Source organism: Cottoperca gobio, chromosome 15 (genome assembly GCF_900634415.1).
Source record: "Cottoperca gobio chromosome 15, fCotGob3.1, whole genome shotgun sequence".
Classification (NCBI taxonomy): Eukaryota; Metazoa; Chordata; class Actinopteri; order Perciformes; family Bovichtidae; genus Cottoperca; species Cottoperca gobio.
In genome coordinates, this window is record NC_041369.1 from 23562077 (window position 1) to 23586076 (window position 24000).

Genomic DNA, 24000 nt, shown 5'->3' on the forward strand with positions numbered 1-24000 from the left:
CTATTTACCATCTGGACTGTTGAACTCTCGTGTTCGTGGGTCCGTTTCCAATCAGGTCACGTCGGGTCAGAAATGTCGACGGCTTCTAGTTTGAATACACACAATTTAGTATTGGGAAATAGCTTTTCACTTATAACTAATAAATAACAAGCGTCAGAGTCTGTCCCCCGAGACCTCGTCGCTGCTTCACAGCAAGTCCTACAGAGTTCCTCTGCCACAAGTTGTGTGTGAGTTCATGCAGAGTTTCTCAGCAGACAGCACAGTGTTTGTGTGTGTGTGTGTGTGTGTGTGTGTGTGTGTGTTGTTCCTCAGGATCTCTCCTGAGGCGGAGTTATTTTCGGCAGGGAGCACTCTTTGGTTCTGACCTTCTTCTATGTTTCTTTCACTCTTCCTCTTCTAACTGCACACACTTCATGTCTCTCTATCTGGCTCAATAGATGCGCACACACACACACACACACACACACACACACACACACACACAACACACACACACACACACACACACACACACACACAACACACACACACACACACACACGCTTTTCTACAATCCACCCAAGAAAGACGTGTCTCTCCTCTCAATTCAAACTGTTTTCTCACCGATGATTTCATCATGAAAGCATGTGCTGGCTTGGCTCCCTGTGTGCCTGTGTATTTATTTGACTTGGTATGTTATGTGTGTGTGTGTGTGTGGTGTTGTGTGGTTGTGTGTGTGTTGTGTGTACACGTGGTGGGCGGGTGTGTTTACAGACAGCAGTGCCTGGTTTATTTGTGTTCATGTCTGCTTATTTGCCGATGTTCTCTTGTTGACTGATTTTGTTTTCCTCTAAAGTCTTCGGCTCGTCCGTCAGTCCAATCCTCCTGAATGTGTTCGCCAGTCACGCCTTCAGAGAAGGTTTCCAAATTTGGCATGAATGTGCACCTGGACTCGAGGGGCAATCATTAGAATGTGGTCAAAGGTCAAAGGTCAAGGTTACTGTGACCTCTCAAACGTGAAGAATTCAAACGCTAAGATTTCACACAAATGTTTAAAAGGATGAAATGAAGACATTTTAATCCAGAAGGTCAAAGGTTTGTGGCCATTATTCAACGCCACACCTCAGGAGCAGAAGGGGAGGTTGTGACCATATTGCACACGTTGTCGGATGCTGACAGTAAGATGTGTGTGAACCTTTGTGTTGTTGACTGTCGATACAACGTCGTGTTCATGTGAAGTCTCTCTCAATAACACACTGAAGACAAACTGCACGACAAGAACAACAAACGAAATCCGTTTTATTTATATATCCCTGTAACCACAAATCAAAAATGTGCCTCAAGGGACATAATCTCAAAAAAGTTTGTGTGTGCGAGAGACAGAGGGGGAGTATCTGAGAAGGAGAATGTGATGGAAGTTTAGAAAGTGATGACCCAACACACCACCCACACACTCCGCCTGAGGGTGTGCAGTCATGTTGTAATGTGCTGTCCCTCTCTGCCAGTGTCGTGGTCCGAGCTGATGTCTGATGCCGCTGTGCTCTGATCACTGAGGCTGTTGTTGTGCTTGGCACATTTCATACGTCTGTTTTTTTGAGCACTACAAGATATCAACAAAAGCTCCCACAGCTACGACACACTTCCACACACGTTGAGCCACATGTGTCTGTCAGCCAGCGAAGACGTTTGATTGCTTCTTTGTTTTCTAAAACTAGAGCTGCACGTGGCTCATAATGCTGCAGAGTTTGGCTGTAATGCACCTCCATCTTTCACAAATCCAAGCCGAAGAGGAAGCGTATCCTCTCTCCCTGCAGCTCTGATCACAACTTGCATCTTGATGTTGCTAGGCAAAACGTAATCTTCTTTCAGACGCTTATGTGCTTGTAAGCCACGCAAGATAATTACCAGCGACGGCTACAGTCAGTCAAAAACATTACGTAACGTTGGATTAAATTCATTTGGCAGACGCTTTTGTCTGAAGCGACTTACACTAATTCAACCTCTGTAGAAAGAGGGGCTCATTGTCGTCATTGGAAAATCAAAGTTGCCTCCTGAACAAACAATTGTGTCCGAAGCTAAAACACGGAAACAACACTTTTTCTTTTGTTAGCTGACAGTGTAGATATGTTGGGGAAGATGCAACACAGGCCCCCTGCTGGAGTCAAAGCAGGAACACTGCCGCTCTATGGTTTCTTACACCACACTGAAGTGGGACAGGCACGGCCATCTCCCCACTGCACACATTGTGACTCTATATCTCTACCCCCGCAGCAGACGTCCAGCACTGACACGAGAAAGATGCCAATTTCAGTTCAATTGCAGAAAATAAAGTGAGACAGCTAGTAGTGTGTCCTCCCCCAGCTCACAGACGAGCACTCTGACTGTGACTCTGTGATGTCGGCAGCACCTAGCTGCTCTGTGAGACGAGTCCTCCTGGAGGCCCGTTAGAGGTTGGAGGTAACACGTGAGATTTTAAGGGTGTAGTGTTCCTTTAAGTAATGCTTTTCATTTGCATTTGGTTTGAAAGATGCACCAGAAATGTTATTATGGGATAGCAGCCATGCAAAGTACCTTCTCTGTGGACTCTCTGCAGTATCTTTAATGATCTTTGTTCTTGTTGGGTGTGAGAGCTTCCATGAGACGGCATGTGCTGGAGTGTATTCAGGGCTTAGCAAGCCTACGTTGGGTGTGGTGTAGGGATGTGTGTGTGTGTGTGTGCTCGCAGAGTATAGGAAACCATCCCATAATATGACCGAGAGGCTGACACATGGGATAGTGATTCCATTCGGCATGGCAACATTTTGCAGCGCCGGAACACCACACAATAGTGTTTTAATGCAGACCACATGTGACGGGGCTCACCATAGGGGAGTACACACACACACACACACACCACACACACACACACACACACACACACACACCACCACACAAACACACACACACACCACACAGTGATAATCAGCCTGGGCTGGGTGCACTCTGTAATAACACAGCAGCCTGTTGTCAGACTGTAGTGAAGCCTCTATTTCTGCACACACACGCGCGTCAGTGCATGTGTGTGCTCGAGCTGTGTCTGCACGCAGACGACAGAATCTCCAAGTGAACAATGATGTTGACTTCATCAAGTTTCTGTTCCAGCACCAGCTGACAAGTTTGTAAAGTCTTTGTGTCGTCTCAGGGAACATTGATGTCGTACAGATGGTCATGTCCGTATAAAACAGTGCAAAACCTCTGTGGTGGAAGAAGTGTAGTAATAAAAGCTAATTCTCCTTAAGTGTTACATGTTTAACTTTGGTATTTGGAATGATTTGGCGCCACTATAGTGCGATTCACTTATACATGTGTAAGCTGGACATGCGGGTGCACCCTCGGCGGCTGTGGTATTGGTTGGACGTGTGTGCCGAGCTCTCACAAGTAACTGAGATAACTCGCTGACGGCAGCTACCGTTAGCGGTTAGGTTACTTACTTCAGCTTTCTTCCGTCAGGATACCAGTAAATCATAGAGAGTCGACGCAGAGCAGCCGGAGACGTCAGGAGGAAAACCAGATCATGAAATATGATCCAGTTTCCATCAAAGTCAGTGACATAATTGCTGGTGTGTGACGTGGTGCCGTTAAGACTTTGGAGATCTTACACACTCACTAGAGTTACATGTGTGCAAGTCGTTCAGGACACACTGGACTGAAGGAACATTTCTACATGTTGGAACTCATTAATGCTCACAAGTGATGATATCCTAAGGTCAGATAGTTTGCATCATGTTCCTCTAAGCAAAAGTACTGTGCTGTGAGCCGATGATGTAAACAATGTCTGCAGAGCTCTGAGAGAGAGAGAGAGCTCGCTCATATCTATAGAGAGAGAGAGACACACTAATAGAAAGAGCTCAGAAAGCCCTGCAGCAGTTTGAAGCTCCACTTGTGTTTGTTATGAGCAGCTCGCTGTTCCTGCACTTCACAACGCACACTTCATTCTGTGATGATGAGCTGATGAGACGCAATGCATTGTGGGGCAGAGTACGTCCAGTAAGCTCACGTTTCGTACTCAGAGATTCTTGCTAATCCATTATACATCCGGGCATCTCTCGCACACACACATAATCCACACACTTTGCAGTTGGAACACACGACACACTCCGTGTTATGTTACACTTGAGATGAAGAGTGTGTGTGATTCTGAACACAGTCCATCACTCAGAGCGCTACATCCTCAGGAAGGAACACAGGGGGTTATGATTCATGCACTGTAACACACCCACCCACCAATCCAACTGTGCGTGTGTGTGTGTGTGTGTGTGTGTGTGTGTGTGTGTGTTGCCCTTGCTTTCACTCTCATCATAGCAGGATTAACACACACTGGACAGATGGCCTTCCGATGCTCCTCCCTCCTAAACATTCGCATGCTTTCTCACAGACACACATAATCACACACACACACACACACACACACACACACACACAAACAAAAACACACACACAACAAACACACCCTACAACTCCGCACAGAGCGGTGGCAACTTCAGTTCACAAGCTGTGTCATCATCACTGCACACTGCCTGAGGCTTACGTAGACACACACACACACACACACACACACACACACACACACACACACACAGGTTGTGTCGGTAGATGATGTGTCTGATGACAGGAAAGCACTCTATTCTGTCTCCACTCAGCTTGTCACTCACTATAACACTCATGTTGTTGTTTCGTCCTTGGACGCCTTCCTTCTCTGCATCTTCATCAGTCGGCAGAATTACTTTTTAGATCATTTTGCACGTGTGACTGAAATCTATTGTGAACATAATGAGCTGGTAGTGTTTTTAGAAGAATGTTCTGTTGGTGTTGATTCCTAAATCTTCTCCTCGGGCCTTCAAAAGGATTTCTTGTCAGTTCCAGGTTCCATTTGTTCACAACATGTTGGCGTGTGAATCAGGATTATATTAAGTATAAGTAGAATTAAGTAAATACAATTCCAACAGCGTGTTGCAGTGGGGACATTCTTACACGATATTATGATATATAATATATATAATATAATATTTCACTATATTATGAGAGCAATGTTTGGAAAAGGTTGGTGAGTGTAACCAACACCAAGCAAGAGAACAATACAACTAACAGTTTAGGGCAATGATAAAATGCTCCATGGTCAAACAAACCAAACCCAAATGCATGTTGGGAATGCAGTATTCAGATTTCATATTTAGACTCAATGCTGATCCAATAAAATCTTTATAAAACGTTGGCCAAGATTAAAGTTCAGCATCATTACAGTCCAGTTTACTCGAAGGTCGCTGGTTCAACTCCCTGAATCAACAGGGACGACATTCATCCTGCTGCCACGCACACGCACACACGCACACGCACACACACACACACACACGTCATGTAATAGGATTTCGGTGCCACCATAGAATCTAAACTGCGCTTACAGTATTAGAAGACAGATTAAATCAGACATGTAGTGGAAGGCTTTAATCTGGAACTATAATCCCATTTTGGAAATACAAACAGTCTTTTATATATTTCTTTTTGAAGCATGAACAGACAGAGTATTAGTTGCATTGCAGTAACTCTTCTGAGTGTTGAGGTTCATGCATCAGGCTCTGGTGTGATGAACACACTTTACTCCAGCTGTCTGAGAGGCAAACTACCTCCATTGTGGCGTCTGCACACTCGATGCTTTACAACAGCAAGAGTCTTATTTTATTATTCTATCTTCTATCAATTAGCATCATCAACATCGTTTTCCAGAAGCTCCTGCTGCACTATGTTGGGAGATAATGACTCGAAATGTTTGATCAGTGCGAGTTCATTTCACCTCTGGTGTTTCTGGCTGCCTGCACTTAGCATGCAAGAGACAAAGTGAGATGAATGCAGCACTTCATACTGGGGAATCCTTGGGCAAATAGATTCACTTTGATGTGCTGCATTAGACAGTTTGATGCTGAAACTGCCAGACGCGCGGTCACGTCGGTCCACGGGTGTTTCACAGCCTCCGCCCTGAAGTGAATCAAGGATAAACAGGTTGCCTATTCCGTCTGACGAAAAGCTTCAAGCGGGACGCGTCGCTTCACTGCCGCAGTCCAAGGCGAGCCCCCGACTTCAGGCGTGTGTGTTCTTATGTCTTTATTCTTACATCTTATGTATTAATGCGGCAATTCCCCTTTCTCCAGGAGGAGGAGCCACAATACATTCTGTTGTAGAATTATTATCTCAAACATAAGATGAAAGTGTGTAACGTAACAATGATGTTGAATATACTTCGTGTGGTTGTGAAAGCACAGCTGGGTGAAGGCCTGAAGAACAGCGCTGGACTTGTGAGTGAAGAGAAGGTCTCCCGAACTAAACCCATGAGAATAAACAGATTCATGAACCCTTAGCATGTCGAGGAGGAGATGAGGAGTGACATGCGGCTGTGGAAAGGGCACGACTGATGTCAGGACATTTAGGATCCCTCCAGGTGATCATTCAGAGGTAGAAGGGGAAACACAACAGTTTGATGTATTAGTAGGAGAACTGGACGACCTTTTGGCCTCATCCTCGGTGCAGCATGTGAACTCCGGTATAAAGAGGGGCGGATCATTACTTTGGCAGAGCTCAGAGTCCTGATCTGTACAAGCATAAACTCTTTTGTAGTGATTTTCTTTTGAATCTGAACGTCTATAGTTTATCAGATTCAAATGTTAAAGGAAGAGGTCCGAGCTTCACCTCTGGCCCTTAGGGAAGACTTTATCTTACGACAAGTCCTTCATTCCTAAATAAGTTTGGTCTTGTAACCAAGTCACAGCAGAAACACCGTATTAGTCGTCGTTTCAAAGAGCCAAACATGGCCGATGTTTAGTTTACATGTGAAGGCAGAGAAGTGCTTTCCTTCCTCCTCTAATCATTAGTTGTTATATTAACAGGCAAAGGATCGTGTGCACTCATACGCCTGTTTTTACATGAAGCCTACTTAACCTGCAGGTCAAATTAATTGTTTTGGAAAACATTTATATTTAATATAAAACTGCAATTTTATGCAAAAAGAGTTCGATATCGGCAGATATCCAAATAATAATAATAACAAATTAAGCTGAAGGAATCGGATCGGAACTGAAAGAAAGTGGATTAGAGCAGCTCTCGTTTCTCTGATGTATGACATTGTGCAATGCTGTGTTGTACTGTTGTGCTCTGCAGCCTTTTAGCCTCTTTTACCTCATTGTTTTGGTTTACCAGCACATTCACTGTGTTTCAGTCTCGCCGTAATATGAACCATTTTCATCAAACTCGCTATGATGGACCTGCCGTACGCTACATGCTCAGTACCAGAAGGCAGGCAGACAAAGTTAGCGAGACTTAGCGAGACAAAGTTAGCGAGAAAAGTGGAACATCTAAATAAAAAAACAACTGGGGAGTTGTTGGAGTCCAAATTCAACAAAGACAAAAGGAATACTATAAAGGCAGTTGTTAGCGTAACACATTAACAATAGTATGTTAGGGCTCTGGGTGTGTCGCGTTGTCTTGGAGTTCTTCTGCCCCCTAGTGGTCAACAAGTGTAATGATGCAGCTTTAACGGTGATGTTTTCCAGGCTTTGGAGGGACGACAAATAAAAAATAATATAAATAGACACAGACTCAGAAAGGTTACCAGACAAAGGAATAACTAAATCATTTCATTTTAACAAGTGTTATGTTTGAAAATAACCAACAGATTCACCAGTTCCTGCCCGACGAACACGACAAGTTGTTTTTTTTAATTTAGCAAATACATTTTATAGTAAAGAGTGTTCTGGATGCTGAACAGTCTTCGCATTATCTCAACATCCTGCGTCTCCATATCTGGTTCAGAGCGATCTCTGGGGTGTTTGTGTGTACGTGTGATTACGTGTGTGTTTTGTATGTGAGAACAAGCGAGACCTTGTCTGGTCTGGACAAAGAGAGAAAGAGCAGCAGGCAAGAGCAACAAAGAGAAAGACAGAATGCCATCAGAAAACAAAGGGAGAGACTGCCGACCAATAAAACTGCACAGAGCACCAATACCTTAAATCAATAGACAAACAGAATCTACTCCCTATTTCTTCTTTATTGGATCTGTCTGTATAGATATGTGTGTGTGTGTGTGTGTGTGTGTGTGTGTGTGTGTGTGTGTGTGTGTGTGTGTGTCCTGACCATCTCACTGAGGCTTTACTGTGGAGTATGTTCAGGGCACAGCAGTGGTATTGAAGCACAGGTCCTATTCTCTGCTCCACTGCTCTCCAGTCTGTCCTCACTGTGTACTATATACTATATTATATATTATAATATGTATACTGTGTACTATATACTATAATATGTATACTATATACTGTATACTATATACTATATACTATACTGTATACTATATATTATATACTGTATACTATACTATATACTATGTACTATATACTGTATACTATATACTATAATATGTATACTATATACTGTATACTATATACTATACTGTATACTATATATTATATACTGTATACTATACTATATACTATGTACTATATACTGTATACTATATACTATAATATGTATACTATATACTGTATACTATATACTATACTGTATACTATATATTATATACTGTATACTATACTATATACTATACACTATACTATATACTATGTACTATATACTGTATACTATATACTATAATATATATATCTTTTCTCTGCTCCACTGCTCTCCAGTCTGTCCTCACTGTGTACTATATACTATATACTATAATATGTATACTATATACTATACTATATACTGTATACTATATACTATACACTATACTATATAATATATACTGTGTACTATACTATATACTATATACTGTATACTATACTATATACTATATACTATATACTGTGTACTATATACTGTATACTATATACTATATGTACCTTTTCTCTGCTCCACTGCTCTCCAGTCTGTCCTCACTGTGTACTATATACTATAATATGTATACTATATACTATACTATATACTATATACTGTATACTATACTATATACTATACACTATACTATATAATATATACTGTGTACTATATACTATATACTATACACTATATACTATATATTGTATACTATACTATATACTGTGTACTATATACTGTATACTATATACTATAATATATATATACCTTTTCTCTGCTCCACTGCTCTCCAGTCTGTCCTCACTGTGTACTATATACTATAATATGTATACTATATACTATACTATATACTATACTATATACTATATACTATACACTATATACTATATATTGTATAATATACTATATACTATATACTGTGTACTATATACTGTATACTATATACTATAATATATATATATACCTTTTCTCTGCTCCACTGCTCTCCAGTCTGTCCTCACTGTGTACTATATACTATAATATGTATACTATATACTATACTATATACTATATACTATATACTGTATACTATACTATATAATATATACTGTGTACTATATACTATACACTATATACTATATATTGTATACTATACTATATACTATATACTGTGTACTATATACTGTATACTATAATATGCAGTATATCTCAAAAGTGAGTACACCCTTTAGATTTTTGCAAATATTCTGTTATATCCTTTCAGGGGATAACATTATCCTACTGAAACTTTGATATAACTTAAAGTAGTCAGTGTGCTGCTTGAATAACAGTATAGATTTATTGTCCTTTGAAAATTACTCAGTACACAGCTGTTAATGTCTAAACAGCTGGCAACAAAAGTGAGTACACCCCATAGTGAACATGTCTAAATTGTGCCCAAAGTGTCAATATTTTGTGTGACCACCATTGTTATCTAGCACTGCTTTAACCCTCCTGGGCATGGAATTCACCAGAGCTGCACAGGTTGCTTCTGGAATCTTCTTCCACTCCTCCACGACGACATCACGGAGCGCACGGATGTTGGACACCTTGCACTCCTCCACCTTCCTCTTGAGGATGCCCCACATGTGCTCAATTGGGTTTAGGTCTGGAGACATACTTGGCCAGTCCATCACCTTAACCTTCAGCTTCTTCAGCAAGGCCGTTGTCATCTTGGAGGTGTGTTTAGGGTCATTATCATGTTGGAAAACTGCCCTACGGCCCAGTGTCCGAAGAGAGGGGATCATGCTCTGCTGCAGGATGTCACAGTATATATTGGAATTCATGTGTCCCTCAATGAAATGCAGCTCCCCAGTGCCGGCAGCACTCATGCAGCCCCAGACCATGATGCTGCCACCACCATGCTTGACTGTAGGCAAAACACATTTGTCTTGGTACTCCTCACCAGGGTGCCGCCACACACGCCGGACACCATCTGACCCAAACAGGTTTATTTTGGTCTCATCAGACCACAGGACATGGTTCCAGTAACTCATGTTCTTGGATTCATTGTCTTCAGCAAACTGTTTGCGGGCTTTCTTATGCATCGGTTTCAGAAGGGGCTTCTGTCTGGGGCGACGGCCATACAAACCGATTTGATGCAGTGTGCGGCGTATGGTCTGGGCACTGACAGGCTGACATCCCACTTCTGCAACCTCTGCAGCAATGCTGGAAGCACTCGCACGTCTATTTTTGGAAACCAACCTCTGGATATGACGCTGAGCACGTGGACTCAACTTCTTTGGTCGACCCTGGCGAGGCCTGTTCCGAGTGGAACCTGTCCTGGAAAACCGCTGTATGATCTTAGCCACTGTGCTGCAACTCATTTTCATGGTGTTGGCAATCTTCTTATAGCCAAGGCCATCTTTGTGAAGCGCAATAATCCTTTTTTTCAGCCGCTCAGAGAGTTCCTTGCCATGAGGTGCCATGTTGTCCAGCATTCAGAGAGAATTGTGCCCAAAACACCAAATTTAACAGCCCTGCTTATCATTTACACCTGAATCCTTGTAACACTAACGAGTCACATGACACCAGGGCGGGAAAACAACATCATTGGGCACAATTAGGACATGTTCACTATGGGGTGTACTCACTTTTGTTGCCAGCTGTTTAGACATTAACAGCTGTGTACTGAGTAATTTTCAAAGGACAATAAATCTATACTGTTATTCAAGCAGCACACTGACTACTTTAAGTTATATCAAAGTTTCAGTAGGATAATGTTATCCCCTGAAAGGATATAACAGAATATTTGCAAAAATCTAAAGGGTGTACTCACTTTTGAGATATACTGTATATATATATATATATATATATATATATATATATATATATATACCTTTTCTCTGCTCCACTGCTCTCCAGTCTGTCCTCACTGTGTACTATATACTATAATATGTATACTATATACTATACTATATACTATATACTATACTATACTATACACTACATACTATATACTGTGTACTATATAGTATATACTGTGTACTATATACTATACACTATATACTGTGTACTGTATACTATACTATATACTATATACTGTATACTATATACTGTATACTATATAGTATATACTGCATACTATATAGTATATACTGTATACTGTATAGTATATACTGTATAGTATATACTGTACACTGTATACTGTATACTATACTGTATACTATATACAGTATACAGTATACTATATACTATACAGTATATACTGTATACTATATACTGTATACTGTATATACTATATAGTATGCAGTATATACTATATAGTATATACTGTATACTATACAGTATACTATACTGTATACTGTATACAGTATACAGTATATACTGTATACTATACTGTATACAGTATACAGTATACAGTATATACTGTATACTATACAGTATACTATACAGTATACTATATACTGTATACTATATATATATATATACAGCTGATGAAGCCACATGTACTATGAAGCCTTTAGAAAACACAAGTATTTCTACAGATACGACCTCCAGTAGATGTTTTCCACATGGATTACTGGATGAATAAACCAAGTTTAACACAAAGGCATGTTTTGAAGAAATGAACAGGATGACAGAACACTACAGATCTGGGTAAGAATGTCCATGTTCAGCACACCATGCGTCTCCAATACATGGAGGCTTCACCAGGATGCAGCGCATGAGAGTCAGCCCTGCTGCCGATGGTTTCCACTGGTGCTGCTACCTATAAACTCCCCAATAGACCAGCAGCATTATAAAAACTGTGGACAGGACACCTTGAACTGCAGACAAGGTCAATTACTATGCCAGAGCCTATATTAGCTGTTTTTATGTGCATGACGCCATACTAATGTAAATTCTATGGGGAAGAGACATGTTCATGACATATGGGGTGGCTGTAAAAAAGATCCACATGTTTACAACCAATTTAAGGCGCTCGTATAAATGCAGAGGTGGTCGTGTGGAGGTTACAAATACTGTGACTGAAATGGAAGTAGTTATCTGTCTGTCTTTTGATTTTCTCGACAACTTCAACCTGTGGAGCCCTGATGCAGCCACAAGTAGTGGAGACGTATTGTTCACCTTGATGATGTCATCAAGGTTAAAGCAGACCGCGGAGAGAACCTGTCGCCTGTGGCTTTTTATCAAACCAGCTCAATGTGTCGGCTGGTTTATCTTTACCTGCTAAACTTTACCTAAAACCTGAACCTGAGCCACAGCGACGACACATCAGACTTCGTTGTAGCTCCATAAGGAAAATTAAAAACACATCAGAAATCAGTGATTCTGCAAAATAATATAAATGTTCAAATAAATCAAATAAATGTTGTGATAATAAAACTCTTCTTCTCTCTGTTTTCTTACGACTCTCTCCAGGTGGTGTCCCCAGTATGAAGTGTTGTTATGTCTTTAAATTGAGCTGATGCGTCTCAAGACGGTTCTCCTGCAAACAATAAGATGTGTCCAAATATAGATTGTTAAACATTCTCCACCTTTTTTACAGAACGGTGCAAAATGTCACAGTGTGTGTGTGTGTGTGTGTGTGTGTGTGTGTGTGTGTGTGTGTGTGTGTGTGTGTGTGTGGTGTGTGTGTGTGTGTGTGTGTGTGTGTGTGTGTGTGTGTGTGGCCGTGATGCAGCCACAAGAAGAGAAGCGTGTCCCTGCCGTCCGTCTGTCTGTTGTCCAGCCTACAGCCGGTTCTGTTTAGCAGCTCTCACAACAAACACATCGACTGATACATCGATACAATCCTCCAGAGAGGAAGTACCAGACTGAAGTCCTGCCATCTCTCCGTCCTTACTTGTGCAGATAAGGCTGTAGGTGATTGTGCAAAGGTACTGCCATCCTCTCTGGAGGGTATGAGGGGTTATTAATGCCACAAAGGAAGAAGGGAGGGGGAGCTCTAATTAACTCCAAGAGAAGCACACTTAGCTACATACAGCTACAAACAACACACAATGCAACACTGTAGGAGAGTTACATCAGTGCACTCATGTTTTATCCTGGAATAGGGATGTCACAAGAACCGATACTACAGTGCTCCTTTCTTTACGGTGCCGTAGGAACTGTAGGGACCGTCAGCTCGAGACTAATAGCGTGTGTGGGACGCAGTAAAGCAACTCTCCACTCGTCCAGAGGATGCATCCTTATTTTCCTGATAATGCTACATTGTCCTGCAGCCTTGACTTCCATCATGATGAGTTCAGGTACAGGCGGATATCGCCTCGGCAGGTGACTCGCCTGCATTCGTGCACGTGTGACCGTACGCTAATGGAGATGTGTTTGCTCCGCTTGCTCCATTGCTCAGGCGACTAAGATAACGCCCACCTTTCTAAATGTTAGTAGACAAACAGTATCATCTCGTATTCAGGCCAATACAATACCTCAGGGAGATCATTGTGACAAGGCAGGCTGCGCTTTCTGGCAGATTGGGGGGAAAAGATAAAAAGGAGCTGCACATGGAAGTCCATTCTGTCAGCTCGTCTGAAGCTCAACGCGTCTGATTACTGGCTGTATTTGGGATGTAATGAAAAGGATAAAAGCTTCCATTAAAACATGTTGAACTATGTTTACTAAACTGTCTAAAGAGACAAGCATCACATCGAGAGAGGAGGCATTCTGCGTGTGGTCACCCATCACCGCAGATTTCAGTAACTTTCTTTAACATTGTTGTGCCTCTTTTTGAATAGCAGGAATATTGCATCTCATATTTCAGCCAAACACAGTACGTCTCAGGTATATCAGAGGCAAGTTGTCAGGCGTGCAATTTCTGAATCTGATTTATTTTTAAAGAGAAAGTGCTACACAGCAGTCGCAGCAGGCTTTTTAAGTCTGCGTGTAGAACTCTGAAGTGACAGTGAGAGTGGCAGCCACTCCGCGCTCTCCACCGAGCAGCAGCCGGCAGTGACCAAGCTGCTGTCTGGGCATTAAAATTACATGTTGTCATATTTGGAACAGTGTTTTGCACTCAATGACTTGAACCTGCTGAATGAGGAATAAGCACGACCTACACGTTTGCATATGTGGCTGCAAAAGATTGTATCTTTGGATACAACCAGACAAAGAAAACAGTCAGTTTGAGCTATTTTTAAAATTACAAATAAGCCAGTAAAACATCAAGAGACTTGATCTTTGTTTTGCTGTGGCATTCATTGTCCCTCAGTGGTAGTATCCAAAGGATTTCAGCAGAGCTGCTTCGATTAGTCAAGAAAAATCACTATTTTGATAATCGATTAATAAAGTAGTTTTTCACTCAGAAATGTCAGAATAAGCTGTTTCAGCCTCTCAAGTATGGAGATGTCCTGCTTGTCTGTTTTATATCACATTAAAGTGAATATATTTAAGTGTAACGAGACATTAAAAGCATTTAAATCACCTTAGAGACTTTGAGAGACTGTGATTTTCATTATTTTCTTACATTTTATTGTCCAAACGATAATCAAGACTGAAAATACTCTTTAGATTCAGCCCTTAACTTCACTTTAACTACAACACAGACACAGATATTCACTGAACGCAGTCAAACTTTTAAACATCAGGGAACCCAAAGCAGCAGTGAGATAACTGATATCAGACTAGTGGATACAGATGTATGTCACCAGCTGAGGGGGGCACTGCTTCAAACACAGCAGTCATACAAATAACCTCACAGGTAAGATTTAAACTCATAACAAGGCACGTGTCAAGTGTCATATCAATTAGCAACTTACTTGAATCTCCCCTGGCAGTGTTGGCACTGATCCCCGACCCACCCGTAGTCACACACGCAGGTCCCGTTGATGCACTTCCCTGAAAAACAGTTTTTCTCGCAGGACTTGGACACCGATGAGGCTTCCGTGTGAAGCACGAGGTGAAGCATAACAAATACTCCCAGGTATGTTTTCAGGACGTCCCGGGCGCTCCTTTTGGACGCCTTCGTCCAGATGCATAGATGTATCCCTCCAACATCATCCATGATGGTCGCGGAGTTTGTTTCTTATTGTATTGTTTGGAGCGGATGCAGCTCCTGATCAGAACACGAGCTGTCAGTTTACGATGTGAGATGATCTGCTGTCATCAGCGGGGCTGTCGGGGCTGTCGGTGCAGGCTGAAGCCTACCTGTGACGCCAGTGGAACACACACATTACGCACCATCTGAACATGCCGAGCGACGTGGAGAAAGCTGCGGGACAGGACAAAGAGATCAAACTTTGACGGAAACACTTTCGACCTTAAAAACACTGTAAACGCAAGTCCATCTGTTCGGATCAACACAAACACAGAAAGCCGTGTTACGCGCTCTGCGGCGCGTCCCCACAAGTCTTCCAGATAACTTCCACTGTGGTCAAGGTTCCGATGTAAACACCGAGACCGGATGATGCTGCTTCAACGTCAAAGACTGTAATCCCGGAGATCAGATAAAAGCACGGATGCTCAGCGTGCGCTGCTCTCGTGCTGGTGATGTGCTGCCAGACAAAGACAGACGTGCCCTCTGCCTGCCCGGGTCTGTTATCACAGGATGCGACAGACAGCCGCAGCTCTCCCGGAGCGGCGCTTCTCTCTCGGCTCTGTCTGCCTGCTGTCTCTCTCCGGTCCACAGCTGGTTTGTGACGGGGAAACTCCTGCACAAAGCTCCGAGCATGAGCAGTACGGACACGCGGTTAAAGGGGCAGTTCCATTTAAACGGCAGAGGCATGCAGCAGTGCAGGCACGAACACTGTGCAGAGACCAGAGACAAAGCCGGGGACATCGGTCTGCAGCACGGCCTCGGGACGTTTTCCTATTAGCAGCTTACACTTGAAGCATATGCAGATGTTTAAGAGTAGTGGAGGATTCATCTATTTTATTAGTATGTAGCCAATTCAAAAAGGAGTGCAACAGGAGCTACAGGATAGCTAGCTAGTCATACAGAATCATCTCTGTTGGTTCACCTTCCCTGGAGCTGCAACAGATTCAGTGTCTTGCTCAAAAGTACTGCTGTAAGAACTGACTGTCCAATATTCCTCCATGTTACCAGCAGCAATAGATTTTTTAAATAAATGTTCTGGTCAGAAACTCTTAAAGGGACAGTGTGTAGGAGCTAGAGCAGCATCTAGCGTTGTGTTTGCAGATTGCAACCAACTGAGTACCCGTCCCTTTCTAACCCGCTGCTTCCCTTGGTTTGTTTTTTCAAAATAAAATGTATTTCCAAATTAACATTTATTATTTATTGTACAGAAAAAAATACACTGGTTCTATGTTTCTATTGTGTATTTCACCATCTGTACCATCTTCAGACATCTTTTTCAACAAAGAAATTCTGGCGGAGTGTATATTCAGACCACTATTACTCAGTGAAGAAGCACTTGGAGTGATTCTTCACTGATTTGCAAGAACAATAAGAGAGTTCTCTTTTGAATGAGACCAAAATCATGCAGCTGGTGCAAATGCTTGAAGAGCAGCTTATAATATACTTTGGGTGTTGTTTGTAGGTATTTCCGGGTAAATTCGCCCTCACTTTAAGGTTAATTAAAGCTGGGTTAAGTGCAAAAGTTTCAGAATCCAATTTTGTTACCCAGTCCACAGAAATATGCTGCACGTTCACAGCACACGCTCTCATGCACACACGCTCACAGAGCTGTGTTGAGAAAGGGTAACCACGGGGAATGATAGCTAATAAAACTGCAGCTAAATGTTGCTGGAAAAAAACAATTTAGAGACCGCAAAACATATCATCATTAGAGCGATGTTTAGTGAAGTATGTATCAAAGATCTTCTACATCTATTCATCACCAGCTGGAAACAAGATGTGAAGGCCTGCAGTGACGGTCCAGTCTGTTCAGATATTGATCTATCGAGCAGTAAATCAGTGAACATGAACTATAATCAGTTGTTTTTAAATCTGAAACAAGTGTGTGTCTGCCTGGATGCATTCGAGCTGATTCAGAGACAGACATGACAGCAGCATTAAAACCAGACTGACACAGCAGAGGCCTAAATTCCCCAAACTGTCTTCCTGATTTATAACTTTATCCCACTTTGAAGGCTTTAAAGACACAAAGATATTCTTCGGCGCCAAGCAGGGCTTTTGGAAAACAAAGCCAAGATTTGCATCTGTGTTTCCCTTAGGGCTCGCAAAAACATCCAGCGAGCCAGAAGACAAGAATCCACAAAGCAAAAGACTCATCGCAGGCAAGATATTACTCTGCTGCAGTGCGAGGAGAAGGTTTAACCTGAGGTATTGATTGCAACAGTCACATATCTGAGTAGAGACACCTGCTGTATGACAAGGTGAGTGTGAACATATGTGCTGCTGCATCATTCAGCGTAGTGAGTTGCTTAAAGACACAGCAGTACTCCAAATCCCTCAAATGTCCTCCCGGATCACTGTTGATGTTTTGAAACTCAACACAGCTGTGTCACAGTTAAGTACGGAAACATCCACAGTGAGCCGGGAGGAGGAGATTTGGGGATTTTAATTACAAAAGGCGATGTGTAATGTGAAAGGGGTCGTCTGCAGGGACAACCGCACAGACAATAACACCAACTCTGCAGGTGCAAGAACATTATTGGACTCTTTTTGCTCACAGTTGTGGTTTTACAAACACGCTGTGATAAAGCCACTGTGCTCTGTCTAACGTGCACCACACAGCACACACACACGTCTCTCAGTATCTGGTGGAGACCAAACCTGAGCGTTTCAGTCATTTTCAACACATGTAAAGAATATTAAATAAACAAGGAATTACTTTTTAAATAGTGACAAAGCAAACTTAACCTGAGTGAAAATATGAAAATGAAACAAACAAAATAAAATATGTATATTATATATTCGCAAATAATCCCAAACAAAATGAATTCACACATTAGTGTTCATATCTTTACTTTATATTAGTTTATGATCTTATTTTGTGTATTATACATTTTAATTTCCTTTTCAAACTATTCCACAAATTAAACCTCTTTGACTGAATTAATTCTGACTTTAATTTGGAACAACTTCTGGAAACAATCTGGAAGCATCTTATGTTTTATTTTATACATTTATTGTGTTTAAAAGTCCACCAAATCTCTAAATGTGAGAGCATTCAGCTCATACATCAGCTCTGTTAACGCATCTTAGAAGTGAAGTGTAACATTCCTCCACGTCTGCTGGATTTGTAAATAGCTGATTGTTTGCTAACACATTAGCCGTGCTAGCTGCATAAGGTGTCAGGCCCCGAGCGGACAGATATACAAGAATGGAGCTTTAAATACAACAAATCACATCATATTTTAAAACATGAAGCTTTAGTGGATCACATGCTCATCACACATACGCTCTGCAATGTAAACACACACACACACACACACACATATCCTGCAATATCTGATACATACATAACCAGGCCTTCACCAGAGGGTTAGAGGTACTCCTCTAATATTCCCTTTTACAAGCAGAAATGTGACCTTCTCATGTGGGCATGCATCTGGACCTCAGCCTGGCCAACTGTTGACTGTAGTTTGTGTACAATTCACAGAGCTGAGCCATAAACATCCTGCACATCCGACATGTCTTAATCACAACATGCTGCTTTAGGAATCAGGACGGACGGAATATACTGATTGCATGACCTGCGTCACATTTGGATTAAAAGTGTAATATTGGTGTGTGTGTGTGTAAAGGTAGTCAGGTCACTGAAACTTATTGAAGGATAGAAACGTTGGTAGTAGGAGGTGGGACGCAGTCTCACGTCAAAGTCACGTTCTCTGAGATAAGCTCCCGGAGTTATGAAAAAGATAAATTAATGATTTCAGAACGGCCACAGTGACTGCTGGCAGCACATCAGGGCGTGTGTCTCACGGCCTCCATCTTCATCAGCTAAATATGATCAATAGTGATGTTTTTTATGGGTTTGTTACTTTGTTACACCACATTAATCTTCACAATTTCAATTAATTGCAGTCACTGTCATTTCATTCTTTCCCCGCAGCTTTGAACCACATTTAGTCTCATGTAGATCCTCGTATAGATCCTCGTGTAGATCCTCGTGTAGATCCTCGTGTAGATCCTCGTGTAGATCCTCGTGTAGATCCTCGTGTAGATCCTCGTAGATCCTCGTGTAGGTCCTCGTGTAGATCCTCGTGTAGATCCTCGTATAGATCCTCGTGTAGGTCCTCGTGTAGATCCTCGTGTAGACTCATGTAGATCCTCGTATAGATCCTCGTGTAGATCCTCGTGTAGATCCTCGTGTAGATCCTCGTGTAGACTCATGTAGATCCTCGTATAGATCCTCGTGTAGGTCCTCGTGTAGATCCTCGTATAGATCCTCGTGTAGATCCTATCGTGTAGATCCTCGTGTAGGTCCTCGTGTAGATCCTCGTGTAGATCCTCGTGTAGATCCTCGTGTAGATCCTCGTATAGATCCTAGTGTAGATCCTCGTGTAAATCCTCGTATAGATCCTCGTGTAGATCCTCGTGTAGGTCCTCGTGTAGATCCTCGTATAGATCCTCGTGTAGATCCTCGTGTAGGTCCTCGTGTAGATCCTCGTGTAGATCCTCGTGTAGGTCCTCGTGTAGATCCTCGTGTAGGTCCTCGTGTATGATCCTCGTGTATATCCTCGTGTAGATCCTCGTGGAGGTCCTCGTGTAGAATGCGCTCGTGTAGATCCTCGTGTAGGTCCTTTATGTAGGGTCCTCGTGTAGGTCCTTGTGTAGATCCTAGTGTAGATCCTCGGGTAGATCCTCGTGTAGGTACCTCGTGTAGATCCCTCGTGTAGGTCCTCGTGTAGATCCTCGTGTAGACTCATGTAGATCCTCTGTAGGTCCTTGTGTAGATCCTCGTGTAGATCCTCGTGTAGATCCTCGTGTAGATCCTCATGTAGATCCTTGTGTAGATCCTCGTGTAGACTCATGTAGATCCTCGTGTAGGTCCTTGTGTAGATCCTCGTGTAGATCCTCGTGTAGATCCTCGTGTAGATCCTCATGTAGATCCTTGTGTAGATCCTCGTGTAGACTCATGTAGATCCCTCGTGTAGGTCCTTGTGTAGATCCTCATGTAGATCCTCATGTAGATCCTCATGTAGGTCCTCGTGTAGGTCCTTGTGTAGATCCTCGTAGATCCTCATGTAGATCCTCGTGTAGATCCTCATGTAGATCCTTCATGTAGATCCTTCGTGTAGGTCCTCATGTAGATCCTCGTGTAGATCCTCATGTAGATCCTCATGTAGATCCTTCATGTAGATCCTTCGTGTAGGTCCTCATGTAGATCCTCGTGTAGATCCTCATGTAGATCCTTCATGTAGATCCTTCATGTAGATCCTTCGTGTAGATCCTCATGTAGATCCTCATGTAGATCCTCATATAGATCCTTCATGTAGATCCTTCGTGTAGATCCTCATGTAGATCCTCATGTAGATCCTCATGTAGATCCTTCATGTAGATCCTTCGTGTAGATCCACATGTAGATCCTCTATGTAGATCCTTTATGTTCAGAGTACAGCAGCTTCTCTGGCAGACGGACGCTTCTTGAGGAAACAGCTGGTTTATTGCAGGCTGGCTTTTCCTTTCTACTCCCCTCCTGGGACACGCAGCACTACACCTTGCTGCTGCTGACATACACTTCTTTCTTTGCCCTAATTTCTCAGCTCTTTCGCCGGCAACAAGACCATCTGCCTTGCCTTTAAATTAGAGAACGCATTTATCAAATGTCTTGAGACGGGAATACTGATCTGGGTTCTACTTTGCCTTGCAAGTCAAGATAACTGACAAGGTCAAGGACATGGAGATACGCACGCTCCGGCATCATTATTCATTAACTTACTGGTGGGTTATGAAGTGGAAAATGAATTGTTTGTAAGAGTTAAATGTCACAAGCATCAGTATAATGAGACAACAGCAGGAGGAATGTTTCTGTCATCGTTTTCTAATATATTCATCTTCGGTGGTGTGTCTGACTAAATACATGTAAATAAAAGTCATCAAACTTCCTTTTCTGCTTCTTCTTCAACATTTCCGCTCTGAAAGGTCTGGTGGACACACACTGCTGGTGTAAAGCTCCACAGGAAAGCAAAGCGTGGTACTAAAGCTCACGGAGCCTGTGGGAAATTGGTCTGGCTTGTTGTTAATTCTGCTGCTTGAGTTGAATTCTATTATAGATTGTTTTTAACCTCCCCCCCCCCCCCCCCAAAGGCCAAAGTAGAAATATTGATTGGCTTACACAAAGAATCCACTGTGAGGAAAAGGAAAAAAATAACTAATATGGATTTTTGACAGATTGTTTATAATTAAATAGTGTAATAACTAACTGCACCGGAGGGACATGGATGAATGAGAATTATGAGAACATACAGAGCAGGTACATGCAATGTCATTGGTGTTCTTCTCATTATCTTTCTGTGCATGCTCGTATGAATACTGCCAGCTGTGTGTTTAAGAGCAGATGTGTCGTAAAACATGCGTGTAGGGACTGCATGTGTATGGGATTATGACCATTTTACTTAGACAAGCAGTGCATGGCAGAGAGAGGATAATCAAATTAACCTTAGGACAAGATTATAAAAAGATTATCATTTTTGACTGACGTAGTGGCGCCACCTGCTGTTTGAGAGCTGCTATTGCAACTGGTTCAAAGTGTTGGACGTCAGAAAAGTCGAAGAAAAGAAGCAAATATAAAGTCCGCTACATTAACCCCTTTCAAAAAAATCTATTTAATTATTTGTAAGATGTAATTGTTGATTTTTATTTTACTCAAAATCAAACAAATTGCATACAAATATCAATTTAATTCAATGAGTCAAGAGGATGAAAAAGCCCCCAAAAGGTCTCATTGAGCCTGCGGTCCATCCCTTCAGCCTCCTCTCTCCTCCCTCATCATGCATACAGTTGCTCTTCTCCTCCATCCAGCAGATGCTCTGCGTTAACATAACATAACACCTTTCCCTGCAGTCCCCTGACGTTCCCCGCCCACTCAATCATGGATCCTGTTCCTACCTGTCTCGCCTTCTGCCCTTCATCCATAAGCTTAACTTCTCCATTTTAACTCTGGACTGACATTAAAATGATGTTGGGTGACGGTGGAATGATAATTTATTTTAGTTATGTAGGACTTAAAGGAAGACGTCATTTTAGCCAAAGGTGGAAACAAGTTCCACATGTTGGGACCCCTCTATGTTACACACAGTTGACCCCGAGTTAGTTTGAGAAGATGAAGATTAGGCGACTGTGGGCTAAAAGATGAATTTGCTAATTACTTCTAAAATAACTCAAATTGTCAACCATCGCACACGTGGTTTAAGAGTCAGTATCAACTGTGTCTCTCTCCTGTTGAACTTCCTTATGATCAAAATAATTTTCCTTCCATCCCTACAGTCCCTCAAAGTGGAACATGTTGGTTTCAAGCTTCAGAAGAGCGGGGAAGTTACTGTCCTGGCGTGACAGCGGGGAAGTTACTGTCCTGGCGTGACAGTGGGGACGTTACTGTCCTGGTGTGACAGACGTTACTGTCCTGGTGTGACAGCAGGGACGTTACTGTTCTGGTGTGACAGACGTTACTGTCCTGGTGTGACAGCGGGCACGTTACTTTCCTGGTGTGACAGCGGGGACGTTACAGTCCTGGTGCGACAGCGGGGACGTTACTGTCCTGGTGTGACAGCGGGGACGTTACTGTCCTGGTGTGACAGCGGGGACGTTACAGTCCTGGTGTGACAGACGTTACTGTCCTGGTGTGACAGCGGGGACGTTACTGTCCTGGTGTGACAGACGTTACTGTCCTGGTGTGACAGCGGGGACGTTACTGTCCTGGTGTGACAGACATTACTGTCCTGGTGTGACAGCGGGGACGTTACTGTCCTGGTGTGACAGTGGGGACGTTACTGTCCTGGTGTGACAGACGTTACTGTCCTGGTGTGACAGCGGGGACGTTACTGTTCTGGTGTGACAGACGTTACTGTCCTGGTGTGACAGCGGGCACGTTACTTTCCTGGTGTGACAGCGGGGACGTTACTGTTCTGGTGTGACAGACGTTACTGTCCTGGTGTGACAGCGGGCACGTTACTGTCCTGGTGCGACAGCGGGGACGTTACTGTCCTGGTGTGACAGCGGGGACGTTACTTTCCTGGTGTGACAGCGGGGACGTTACAGTCCCTGGTGTGACAGACGTTACTGTCCTGGTGTGACAGCAGGGACGTTACTGTCCTGGTGTGACAGGACGTTACTGTCCTGGTGTGACAGCGGGGACGTTACTGTCCTGGTGTGACAGACATTACTGTCCTGGTGTGACAGCGGGGACGTTACTGTCCTGGTGTGACAGCGGGGACGTTACTGTCCTGGTGTGACAGACGTTACTGTCCTGGTGTGACAGACGTTGCTGTCCTGGTGTGACAGACGTTACTGTCCTGGTGTGACAGAAGTTACTGTCCTGGTGTGACAGCGGGGACGTTACGGTCATGGTGTGACAGACGTTACTGTCCTGGTGTGACAGACATTATTGTCCTGGTGTGACAGCGGGGACGTTACTGTCCTGGTGTGACAGCGGGGACGTTACGGTCATGGTGTGACAGACGTTACTGTCCTGGTGTGACAGACATTACTGTCCTGGTGTGACAGCGGGGACGTTACTGTCCTGGTGTGACAGACATTACTGTCCTGGTGTGACAGCGGGGACGTTACTGTCCTGGTGTGACAGACATTACTGTCCTGGT

At 42.9% G+C, this 24000-nt stretch overlaps 1 protein-coding gene across 5 annotated transcripts in view; it reads right to left on the minus strand.

The window, feature by feature from the left end:
* The window catches only part of LOC115020155 (attractin-like protein 1), a 229627-nt gene extending 213252 nt beyond the window's left edge, over positions 1-16375 (minus strand). For 3 of the 5 annotated variants that reach the window (XM_029450080.1, XM_029450079.1, XM_029450078.1), the window contains exon 1: positions 15072-16374. In XM_029450080.1, coding sequence (XP_029305940.1) covers positions 15072-15316 — 245 coding nt within the window. In that variant the 5' untranslated portion in view covers positions 15317-16374. Of the gene's footprint in view, positions 1-15071 lie in introns of all 5 variants that reach the window. The other 2 variants (XM_029450077.1, XM_029450076.1) reach the window with 1 other exon arrangement.
* Positions 16376-24000: the final 7625 nt, after the last annotated feature.